At 43.7% G+C, this 12,986-nt stretch overlaps 1 protein-coding gene across 4 annotated transcripts in view; it reads right to left on the minus strand.

The window, feature by feature from the left end:
- Nucleotides 1-12,986, minus strand: part of LOC140387976 (voltage-dependent calcium channel subunit alpha-2/delta-1) — an 890,358-nt gene that overhangs the window by 788,374 nt on the left and 88,998 nt on the right. For all 4 annotated transcript variants that reach the window (XM_072471400.1, XM_072471399.1, XM_072471398.1 and 1 more), the window contains exons 2-3: nt 7,999-8,080; nt 2,546-2,662 (exon numbers count right to left, since the gene is read on the minus strand). In XM_072471400.1, coding sequence (XP_072327501.1) covers nt 2,546-2,662; nt 7,999-8,080 — 199 coding nt within the window. The remainder of the gene's footprint in view (nt 1-2,545; nt 2,663-7,998; nt 8,081-12,986) is intronic.

Genomic DNA, 12,986 nt, shown 5'->3' on the forward strand with positions numbered 1-12,986 from the left:
GCAAACTTTTCCAACCGGTGACAACCCTTCATGGAAAGAAATATGTGTGTGCACATTATTGCCTCAAATGTGTTTCCTTGTCTTATCCAGCCCTGTTATGCCCGAATGTCTTGTTCAATCCATTTGGTCTATAAAATCCCTACAGTGCAGAAGGAGGCCATTTGACCCATCAAGTCCACACCAACCTTCCAAAAGAGCACCCTACCAAGGCCTACTCCCCCACCCCATCCCCTTAATCATGTGCATTGATCTTTGTCGATCCACCTAATCTGCACATCTTTGGACAGTGGGCAGAACCCGGAGCACCTGAAGGATACCCACACAGACGTGGGGAGAAAGTACAAACTCCACACAGACAGTGACCTAAGGTCAGAACCAAACACGGAAATCTGGCTCTGTGAGGCAGCAGTGCTAACCACTGTGCCATTCAGGATTTATCCCCTCTATTTCACTGAACATCAAACAAAAATGCCCCATCAGATGTTTGTTTAAGATTGGAGAGCCCTGCCTTATGCTGAGGTGCTTTTACATTTGTTGTTCCATAATCCGGATCATGATGGAGCACAAGCAATTATCAACTCCTTTATCTGATTGGTCATTGTAAACATGCCTCAGTGGTCCCTCAGAGCTTCCTATTTGTTAACACTGCAAACTTGCTTCAGTGCTCGCATCTGCTTTATCCTGAGGAGATGAGTGAAAACACAAATTCATTCCTTCATCTGCCTGTTGGGCCTGGAAAGTCTACTTCATGGTTGGGACTAAACCTGGGACATAACACTCCCAAGTGAAGCCTGTATGAATTACTTCTATTATATGGAGCTTAGTTTTAATTTGAAAAATAATGAACAAAGTCATGCACTTTCTCTCTAGTTTCAGGCTTCATTAACTTCATAATACTTTATGAGGGAAACTAGAAGTCTTTAATTCTAATATCAACCTTAAATTGTCTGTCTATTCTATCCCTCTACAAGTTTGATATATTTTCTCGATTGGCCAGAATACTTGGGTTGCTATGGTATCTCTTTTCTGGCATGTGAAAACGAAACTTCTGATGACACCATTCTTTTCTTGGTGTTGATCCTAAATAGAAAGCATTTGTTTTTAAACACCAGTTAAAATGCAGATTCAATCTGATCAACGATCAACATTTGGTGCAAAGCATCATTATTGAGATTGCATTCTGAACTGAAATTTCCAGTGACTCGTTATGCGCTGGTCATGTAAAACTACATGTTGTGTTCGGCCAACATCAAGCATGACACACAGAGCCCACACCTTGTGTGCCAGTTTCCAAGCTGCACTGTTAAGAAGTCCACACAAGTGAAGAGTGGGGTATTCTGGCCCCGCCCACTCAGGACCGTAAGATCCCACCCAAAATTAACAGACCTCTTGCTGGTCCGTAAAATTTTCCATCCCGCCCGTGACAATTCCCATGACATGAGGCACTGGATTATCCCACCCAGAGACTCTGTTCGCCCGATGCGCATGATCCAATCAAGCAGCAATATTGCTCTTGTCTGCAGGCCTGTAGGGTCTGAATGAACCACGGTGGTGACAGTGCATTCTTTCAGCATCAAGAAAGAGAAAGGACAAATTAACGTTTTGGAAGCAAACATTTTGTATGAGTTCTGACGAAGTTCTCAGGCAGGATCTGCTCCCCAAACCTTAACATGCCCTTTCTGGTTACCGATCTAAATGGATCTGTTGTATATTTCCCACATGTTCTCTTCTCATCGCAGAAGGAAAAAAACAGTAAAAACACAGAAATAAGAAGACTGGTCCAAACTGTATTTTTGCAGTTTTTCTTTTTGTTTACACTCCTCATGTGAACTAAGCTCAGGCGTCAGCTTACCAATCCTGTCACAGTCACTTTTCTGGAACAATACCCCTTTATCCAAAATCTGTTGTTTTGAAGAGTTACAGAAGATACAAATTCAACTATAAATGAATGTTCAAATACCCAATAATCTGAGGCATAAGGGTTAAGAGACTTCCCTCATCACCGTTCATTACTGTTTTATTTTAAGAGTAGTGAGTGGATGGATACAATGGATAAAAGGACTTCTGTAAAATGAAATTCACAAACCCAGGTTAGAAAAGCCTTTCAATGTAGCATTTATCCATGTAATTAGGATTCTGGAAGCAATAAAGGAACCCAGTCTAGGAAATATCAGATGGCGATGATGGCTACATATTGTCCAGACTTGACATTGGTTCACATCCACCTATCAGTGCTCAATGGCATTAGGTACAAAACATTTTTGACGCCTTTTAAAGTGTACGCACATTAATAATGCTATATATTTGTCAAGTAATAAATATACCAAACCACGGAATATTCCTTCACTAGCAGCATCTCAGAAAAGGAGTTGAAACAATGTTACCTATGAGTCTGAGCCATTACTGGAATATTTAACGGGTCTGTTTACATCCTTAATGTTAAACTTATATGCATTGCTCCACACATTTACACGCACTGTTGCTGTACCAAAAACTCTGAAAATTAGAAATGCACCTGGAAAATTAACAGAATTCCTGCACTCACCTTCAGGGCTTCCACTTTGTTGCTTAGAAGCTTTTCAATTTCTCTAGCAGCACTTTCTACCAAACGTCGAGCATTATTTGTCTCAACTGTGTAGTATTGTCTGTTTTTTAAGTATATCTGCAAAATACAATTATGGAAACCATTAATGCAACTATCTTTTGGGTGCTTTCAAAAAGAAACATGGACAAACACACCTCAGTCATTGAAGACACCCCTACAGGAATGAGTTAACAGACAAACTTTTGGAGAGTAGGCACTAGGTTCCCACCTAAAGATGGCTTCCACCAGGTCAGTTCCATTTAAGTACAGTATACCATGATTTTCTTTTAATAAATTTAGAGTACTCAATTATATTTTTTCCAATTAGGGAGCAATTTAGCATGGTCAATCCTCCTACCCTGCACATCTTTGGTTTGTGGGGGTGAAATCCATGCAGACATGGGGAGAATGTGCAAACTCCACACAGCCAGTGACTTGGGGCCGGGATTCAAACCTGGGTCCTCGGCGCCGTGAGGCAGCAGTGTTGACTACTGCGCCACCGTGCCGCCCCCACAATATACCATGATAAGACTAATTTTAATATTTACACAGAGTGTAAACAGTCTCTGAGCCTACATCTCCATACCCATTACTAAATGATCAAACTTGATAGTTCAGGGGAGTGGCGTAGTGAAGTGGTGGTGCAGTGTAGTGTTCTTGGTTCAGTTGGTCACTGGGCCTCGGGCAATAATAGAGTGGAAGGGCTGAATCTAGTATCTCAGTATCTCCTCCAGCCCTGCAAGCCTCTGCAATTTGTGTGCTGATCTCATTCTGGCATCTAGAGCAACCCACATTTTAATTGCTCAGTCAGTGGTATCAATGCCTTCAGTTGCCAGAGTCCTAAGCTCTGGAATTCCCTCCCTAAACCACACCAACTCTGTTCCTTTCTTTCTTCCTTTAAAGACTTCCCTTAAATCATGCTCCTCTAACCAAGCTTTTGGTCATCTGCCTAATACTGTCTTATGTAGCTCTTGTGAAGCACATGGGATGTTTTATTACAGTAAAAGCTGCATAAATATACATTGTTACTGTCAGCATACACGTCAAGCCTGACCCTTCATCCATCAATGCTTTCACCAAAGGACAGCAGGTTTTTGAGGAAAGATCTTCTTCAGAGAATGCATGGTTACGTTCCCAGAGTTACTGTCATGCGTGCATTGTAAACACCATAACTGTATGTTTTGATTCAAAATTTAGATGAGTGAGTGCAATTAGCCATGACTCTTTTGCGACAGTTCACAAAGTATCCAGTGAGGAGACCATTGAGCCCATCTTTCAGTAGAAATTGACAACTGCCAAACCCCCATTCCAATTAAAGAATCCACTGCCTGTTGAGTGGTTCTGGAGTTTCCACCATGTTTAGTTAAAATGGAGTTCACGTGCAATGTGTTCTCAAATTCTTTCAAAACATTCTATTGTTAAAAAATAACTTGAAAACTAGTTTCTAAATCCCTTTGCTTTCTTCATCATTTTTTAACATGCAAGAAGTGGCAGATGGAGTTTAACCCTGAAAAGTGTGAGGTTGTCCATTTTGGAAGGACAAATATGAATGCGGAATACAGGGTTAACGGTAGAGTTCTTGGCAATGTGGAGGAGCAGAGAGATCTTGGGGTCTATGTTCATACATCTTTGAAAGTTGCCACTCAAGTGGATAGAGCTGTGAAGAAGGCCTATGGTGTGCTCGCGTTCATTAACAGAGGGATTGAATTTAAGAGCCGTGAGGTGATGATGCAGCTGTACAAAACTTTGGTAAGGCCACATTTGGAGTACTGTGTACAGTTTTGGTCGCCTCATTTTAGGAAGGATGTGGAAGCTTTGGAAAAGGTGCAAAGAAGATTTACCAGGATGTTGCCTGGAATGGAGAGTAGGTCTTACGAGGAAAGGTTGAGGGTGCTAGGCCTTTTCTCATTAGAACGGAGAAGTATGAGGGGCGACTTGACAGAGGTTTATAAGATGATCAGGGGAATAGATAGAGTAGACAGTCAGAGACTTTTTCCCCGGGTGGAACAAACCATTACAAGGGGACATAAATTTAAGGTGAAAGGTGGAAGATATAGGAGGGATATCAGAGGTAGGTTCTTTACCCAGAGAGTAGTGGGGGCATGGAATGCACTGCCTGTGGAAGTAGTTGAGTCGGAAACATTAGGGACCTTCAAGCAGCTATTGGATAGGTACATGGATTACGGTAAAATGATATAGTGTAGATTTATTTGTTCTCAAGGGCAGCACGGTAGCATTGTGGATAGCACAATTGCTTCACAGCTCCAGGGTCCCAGGTTCGATTCCGGCTTGGGTCACTGTCTGTGCGGAGTCTGCACGTCCTCCCCGTGTCTGCGTGGGTTTCCTCCGGGTGCTCCGGTTTCCTCCCACAGTCCAAAGATGTGCGGGTTAGGTGAATTGGCCAATGATAAATTGCCCTTAATGTCCAAATTGCCCTTGGTGTTGAGTGGAGGTGTTGAGTTTGGGTAGGGTGCTCTTTCCAAGAGCCGGTGCAGACTCAAAGGGCCGAATGGCCTCCTTCTGCACTGTAAATTCAATGATAATCTATGATAAATCTAGGACAAAGGTTCGGCACAACATCGTGGGCCGAAGGGCCTGTTCTGTGCTGTATTTTCTATGTTCTATGTTCTATGTAATACCTTATATTGACCCACCAAGAATTCACATCACGACAACGCAACAATATCAGTTTTAAAGCTGTCTTACGACATTGCCCACTTAGAATAGTTTAGGACAAGCTATCTTAACCAGTTGAATTTAAATGACATTTCATTTTAACTTTTAAATGAAAAGAAGGCACACTCATTTGAAGGTGGCACGGCAGCATTGCTGCCTCACAATGCCAGGGACCTGGGTTCAATTCCGGCCTTGGGTGACTGGCTGCGTGGTTTGCACTTTCTCCCCCGTGTCTGCATGGATTTCCTCTGGGGGATCAGGTTTCCTCCCACAGTCCAAAGATGTCAAGGTTAGGTCACTTGGCCATGATAAAATTGCCCCTTAGTGTCCAGAGATGTGCGGGTTAGATGGGGTTGTGGGGTTGGGTGGAGGAGTGAGCCTAGGTAGGATGCTCTCCCAGAGGGCCAGCGCAGACTCAATGGGCAGAATTCTGCATTGTAGGGATTCTATGGATTCTATGCAATTGATGAGGGGAGAGGTCACCTGACTATTTTCTTAAAGGGGCAGAGTCCAGGTGAATTTCTCCTCCCAACCTCCTTCCCTATTAAATAATGGCAACATCTTATTCATTATTGGAGTTGAGCATTGAAGGATTAATAGAAAATATTAATAGACGACAGATTAAATTGAAAATATGTGGGGGTTAAATCAGATAGCCCCCAAAAATGGGCACAGGGATTGTGATTCAACCAAACTGTTCAGTTTAATACAGGCAGTACTATAATGATTTCTGCAAGCAGCCAACTTCACTGCGTTGGCTGCACGGATAAGCAATATGGTTATTTGCGAGTATTATTTAAAGCGAGCCTGCATCCTTTAAAGGTAAGTCAAATTGTGGCTAATCGAGATGCTGAGAGCACTGGGAATAGTGTTGTGCAACAATCAAAAATACCTGATCATGGGAGAGACCAGACACCAAGAATTTCAGATGCTAGATTGGAAATCTTAATGAAAGAGTTGGAAAAATGGAGAGATGTCCTATACACTGAGAAGGGGTCAGTGCCCTTAAGACATATGTTCAGGAGGCAATGGCATAAGATGGTGGTCAATGCTATGAGTTTGATTCCAAGAAAGAAGTTTAACATCCATCTTCACATGTCACTTTCCACCAACTTCACCAATAGTGTCAACAACTTCTCAATCCACCACAGTTCTATCACTCACTTACCAACAATCTTTACCAATCATGACTCATACCTAGAATTCATATTCTTTACCCCACTCTCACAATTGGCAATGTTGCATTCATAGTAGGGTAATAACCAGTGGACATGCTGACGTTAGCTAAGGTGAAGCAGGTATCTTCATACTTAATCCTCTTTATTTCATCTCACTTCTCTTTCACCCCACACTCTTTTGACAGTGATGCTACTGGTGGCGTAAACACTATGATGAAATGTTTTTGAAGTTTGTATTCCTCTAAAATTCTGTAAGGTAAGTAAAACTCTCAGCTTTCTGTGAAGGGGTGGATTTGACGAATGTGATATAAAATAGTTAGTTTAAATATATTAGTTACAGTAATGTAGATGTAGGCCAGTCTAATTCTAGTGAGTTCACAGACAAAGGATTTCAGAAAGCATGGCAAGGAAGGGGGGAGGGGTGTCTGGTGGAGGAGGAGAAAAGGATGCTGGGTAACAAGAGGCCCAGGGTTAAGGAATGAGAAGTGAGCCAATTGGGATGTAGGGCCAGGTCAGGAGGGGTATAGGATGACCTATGGGAATCGTGTATGTGAAACTTGATGCCATTTGAATGTATTTGTAGAGATTACTTTGTCTCCAATAGCACTCGATTCGGAAGACCCAGGAGGCAGCTTGTGTTCTGGGTTTTTGTGAAGCGAGTCAGACTTGCAAGTTGGTTAAAAATAAATAATACTATGCCTACAAATCCATCTCGAGTTTTATTGAGGCCAGACTGACGGGTAAAGAATTCAATGTTTTGTCAGATGGTGCTGGATTCCTGGCTGTGACAACATTTTTGAAAAAATTAACATGTGCTTTTGGTTGCGAGGGAAATGGAAGCTAATTGGAAGGTTGGATTTCAGCCTGTTGTGGTAAGAATACACTGAGTTCTCGAAAGGGCAATTTCTTTCTAGCAGAGAGAGAACAGGATATTGGTTTTAAAGCTATGAATGTCAGACAGCTAAAGTGGAAACATGAGGCACAGGAAGCGAAAGAGACCAAGCAGGCTGGTTAAGGAAGCAAGTGTTGTGAAGGTCCAGAAAGGATGTCTTTTGATGGACATTGTACTCATGGAACTTGGGGTGTGGTAGAGCTGTTGGGGGAGATGGTAACATAGTGATATTGTCACTGGGCTAGTCAACCAGAGACCCAGGGTGATGCTCTGGGGACCCGGGTTCGAATCCTGCCACTGCAGATGGTGAAATTTTAATTCAATAAAAATCTGGAATTAAAAGTCTAATGATGATCATTGTCGATTGTTGTAAAAACCCATTTGGTTCACTAATGTCCTTGAGGGAAGGAAATTTGCCTTCCTTACCTGGTCTGGCCTGTATGTGACTCCAGACGCACAGCAATGTGGTTGACTCTTAACTGCCTCCTCAAGGGCAATTAGGAATGGGTAGTAAATGTTGGCCCAGCCAATGACGACCACCTCCCATGAGCGATTAAGAAAAAGAATGGGGCTTCAGATCTAACTCCTGCATGAATAAACAACCTGAAACTCTACCTGGGAAGAACAAAACTTTGTGGCTGTGAAAATGTGATGTTAATTGTTCTTACCTGTTCCATCTGTTCTACTTCACTAGAGGCACGTACCAACTTTACAAGGTCTTCCTTCATTTTCTCCGCCCATGATCGTATTCTACAAGATAAAAGATGCCCAATTAGATCAATAGCTTGTGGCATTGATTGTCACAAATGTACATAATAGCTGACATATCTTCACAGAAATCTCTGCTCGACTTAATCGTGTTGGTGGCAGTTAGTGAGGACCCAGTTATTCTTAAAGAACAAATCGTGTTGGTGGCAGATAGTGAGGACCCAGTTATTCCTAAAGAACAAAATTCTAAATGTAAAACTTCACTCCTGACATTTATTCAATTGTTTTTTTCCCACTTGATCTCTCTTGTATGTATTTTTCCCACAAAGTGTAGTATAAATTTGAAACTCTTCCCCATAGGGCTGTGGATTCTGGGTGAATTGAAGTTTTCAAGCCTTGGATTGATAGCCTTTCGTCAGGTAGAAGTATGGTAGCAGCAAATGGATCAAAGGCGAATATAAGGAGTTGAGGTACAAATCAGCCATGACCGAATAGAATGGCGGAACACACATAAGGGGCTCACCCGCCTGCACCCTATCGATATTCTAACACATTCAGCTGGATCTGTATTTTTATCCAAAGTGTTTTTCTGCAAAAGTAAATGAATGAAAATGTACAAAATGAGTTCATCGACTAATCTAAAAATCAGTGCTTTCCACCAAGTGATTCAGAATTCTTAAGAAAGAATTAGTGTGACCTTTTTGTCTTAGAGAGAGAATTCTTCCCTTTGAAGGTGAAAAGTTTAAACATTGCTCCAGACAGCTCCTGCAAGTGGTGATGAGAATAATGGCAGGGGATAATAATTGATAATACTATTTTAGGTTGAAACAGTTCAAATAAATTAAACAAACCGAGAGACACAATCAAGAGGGCAGCCCCTTAAAGGGACACTGCATCAAGCATAATAATTGTTAATGAAGGGCCTAATGCCTATCGCTCAATTAAATTGATCCAAGCTGGACCTGGTCCACTGAGGATTCTTCACTGTTGAGGCAAGCGGGCCAATAATAATTTTGTGCAAATGTGTTGGGCTCAGGTCCCACTCCAAAGAGCTCTGCCAAGTGCAAGTTAGAATGCAGCTCTGTCCTGGGATGCTGAATCCAGTGTGGGTACTGGAATCAAATATAATGTGACGGCAAGGTGGGTTTCTTTAGCTTTGGTTGCAACTCAGCTAAGAGAAGGTACTGCAAAGTTAAAATCATGAGGAAAGCAACAAAATCACCTCGCCAACTCTTTCCCAGTAAGCGGCTTAAGAATCTAGGGCGGGATTCTCCGATCCTGGGGCTAAGTGTTCACGCCGTCATAAACGCCGGAGCTTTTTACGACGGCGTCATCTGACCCCTAGGATCAGCAAACCTGCGCTGCACAGGGGGCCAGTACGGCACTGGAGCGCTTCACGCAGCTCAGCTGCCGATACGGGCGTCAGCACGGGCGGCGCAGGTCCGCGCATGCGCGCCACGGCCGGCACGTGTTTGTGCATGCGGCCACAGCCAGCGCGAGTTTGCGCATGCGCGTGGGGTGCTTTCTCCACGCCGGCCCCCGGGCAACATGGCGGAGCCCTACTGGGGCCCGGTGCGGAGGAACCTCCCCCCCCAGGATAAGCCCGCCCACCGATCAGTAGGCCCCAATCGCAGGCCAGGCCACCGTAGATGTCCTCCCCAGAGTCGGATCCCCCTTCCCCCACACCAGGACGGCCCCCGCAGCATGAATGCCAAAGTCCCGCCGGGTAGGACCACACGCGAATGGCGGCAGCACGGGGTCGGAGAATCCCACCCATTATTTGTGAGACATGAAATAGGATCAGCCCCAGGGCAGAGGAATGGGCTATAGAATCCCCTCATAACGAAATGCACTGGATCAAAGCAAGAAAACACTGTATCATGGCATCAAAGGACCAAGCGCCCACCTCTGGATCTGAGGGTTTCATTTAAGCCTCCAATGTCCCGTATTTGGTGGAATACCACTGTACCAGGTGCCCCACAGGCATGTGGAGTTGCCCTGACTGCTTTCAAGCATCTCTTAACAGCTGGCTCAAGAGGTTGTGGGCGGATATCCAACTCTCAGGCTTCCACCCATATCACCATAGAAAGCTATAATGAGCTCAACGACAAGGTAACATCAAAATTAACTTAATAAGAATTTAATAAAGGGAGGCTGGATTCTCCGTTTTTGGGGCTATGTCCCCACGGCATCGTAAAAACTGTCCTAAAAAGGCCCCATATTAAAGCCCGGCAGGGGTCTAGCAAGGATCAGTCGGGAAGCTCGCAGCTTTAGCTGCAGATACGGGCCCCCGCACTTCCAGGTCAGAGGCCACACATGCAGACAGCGGCGGCCTCCAGCAGTCGCGTCGTGCTCCATGGCGGACTTAGAGCACGGAGCTGGACCTCCCAAATAGTGCCCCCGATCATTATAGGAGTTTTAAAATTTAACTTTAGCATTAGACATCGTGGTAAGCAAAACCAAGTTTTGAAATGGCAGAAATGAAATCAAAACCATGGCCAGCATTTTACGACTCGCCAAGGCGTGTCTCCCCTGATGGATGCAGCGGCAATTTAAATTGCCATTTACTTTGGCGGGGCTGTAATATCACATCGCACATGTAGGGGCTTAAAATTCTGCTCAATGTTTAAGATATTTTGAACAAATACAGCAAAACATCAACATGAAACCTGGATGAGACAGTCGGGTAGTGGTATAGTCACTGGCCTAGTAACCTAGGGACCAGGATTCAAATCCCACCAGATGGTGAAATTTTAATTCAATAAAAATCTGGAATTAATAATCTAATGATAACTAACCATTGTTGTGAAAACCTATCCGACTTACATGTGACTCCATTTCCACAAAAATGTGGTTGACCTTTAAATGCCCTCCAAAATGGAGGGTAGGCAGTAAGAAAGAGCAATAAGTGCTGGGTGCCCATGAATGATCTTCTGTTTAAAGTGCGCATCTGGGGTATCAGACCTGGTTCGCTGGTGGCAATGTCACCTTTGAGTTCAAAGATTATGACGTCGTCGCTATGATCAGCTTTGAAATTACTGAATATTTTCAAACTGAATTCTCAATTCTCAAACTGCCCACATTCCCGCCAGATATATTAGTGCAGGGTTCTGGTCCAGTAAGATAATTAATCTGTTACCATACACACATCACACTCCCATGATTTCCTGTGTACGTAATTAATAACGGAAACAAATACACACCCAAGATTCAAATCTTCACAGCGAGTGGGTATCACCTTAATCAGCTTGCTCTAAAATTACGACAGTAATGTTACCACATCAGCTCCAGAGAAATGTTTACCAAGGCTACAGGATAATTTTGGCAAAGAACATTTGACCGTCCAGAATTAAAAATGCTTTTGTTTTACTGTTCAAATCTAAACAAAGGAAATCAATGGAAGATGTAGTTCGGGACACAATGAGGTTGTGACATTAATCGTATCACGGCACTCTCCTATTTTGCCAGTCAAATGAATGTCCATTGTACAATTTTTGTTAGCCCAATAACATTGCCTCTTTAAGGCACCGGGCGTTTTATCTATTTCATCTTCCAGAGGAAAAGAGAAGCTCATTATTAGATTAAGTAGGTCAAGAAATCCTGCCTTATCAATCTAAGAAAAAAGGATAAATAATACAGGCATGTTAAAAATATTGCTGAGCAAAATAATGAAAAACGGAAGTCACTAATGTCCCAGAGGCTGCTCTCCCCTTGTTTGAAAGAGAGAGCTGACTGGCGGTGATTTAACCTGAGGATCACCACTCCTCAGACAAGCCACGTGATAGCGAGGTTAGGAATAGGGAGAGAGTGCAGCTGAACACGTGGCTGCAGGAATGGTGTAGGAGGGAGGGCTTCAGGTATTTGGATAATTGGGGCGCATTCTGGGGAAGGTGGGACCTGTACAAGCAGGACGGGTTGCATCTGAACCAGAGGGGCACCAATATCCTAGGAGGGAGGTTTTCTAGTACTCTTCGGGAGGGTTTAATTTGGCTGGGGAATGGGAACCAAATTCGTAGTCCAGCAACTAAGGTAGCCGATATTCAGGACGCCAAAGCGTGTAATGAGGCAGTGGGGAAAGGAACACTGACAAAGGAGAGCACTTACAGGCACGGAGATGGGTTGAAGTGTGTATACTTCAACGCAAGAAGCATCAGGAATAAGGTGGGTGAACTTAAGGCATGGATCGGTACTTGGGACGGCGATGTGGTGGCCATCACGGAAACTTGGATAGAAGAGGGGCAGAAATGGTTGTTGGAGGTCCCTGGTTATAGATGTTTCAATAAGATTAGGGAGGGTGGTAAAAGAGGTGGGGGTGTGGCATTGTTAATTAGAAATAGTATAACAGCTGCAGAAAGGCAGTTCGAGGAGTATCAGCGTACTGAGGTAGTATGGGTTGAAGTCAGAAATAGGAAAGGAGCAGTCACCTTGTTAGGAGTTTTCTATAGGCCCCCCAATAGTAGCAGAGATGTGGAGGAACAGATTGGGAAACAGATTTTGGAAAGGTGCAGAAGTCACAGGGTAGTAGTCATGGGTGACTTTAACTTCCCAAACATTGAGTGGAAACTCGTTAGATCAAATAGTTTGGATGGGGTGGTGTATGTGCAGTGTGTCCAGGAAGCTTTTCTAACACAGTATGTAGATTGTCTGACCAGAGGAGGGGCAATATTGGATTTAGTGCTTGGTAATGAACCAGGGCAAGTGATAGATTTGTTAGTGGGGGAGCATTTTGGAGATAGTGACCACAATTCTGTGACTTTCACTTTAGTAATGGAGAGGGATAGGTGCGTGCAACAGGGCAAGGTTTACAATTGGGGGAAGGGTAAACACGATGTTGTCAGACTAGAATTGAAGTGCATAAGTTGGGAACATAGGCTGTCAGGGAAATGTGGAACTTGTTCAAGGAACAGGTACTACGTGTCCTTGATATGTATGTCCCTGTCAGGTAGGG

Source organism: Scyliorhinus torazame, chromosome 13 (assembly GCF_047496885.1).
Source record: "Scyliorhinus torazame isolate Kashiwa2021f chromosome 13, sScyTor2.1, whole genome shotgun sequence".
NCBI lineage: Eukaryota > Metazoa > Chordata > Chondrichthyes > Carcharhiniformes > Scyliorhinidae > Scyliorhinus > Scyliorhinus torazame.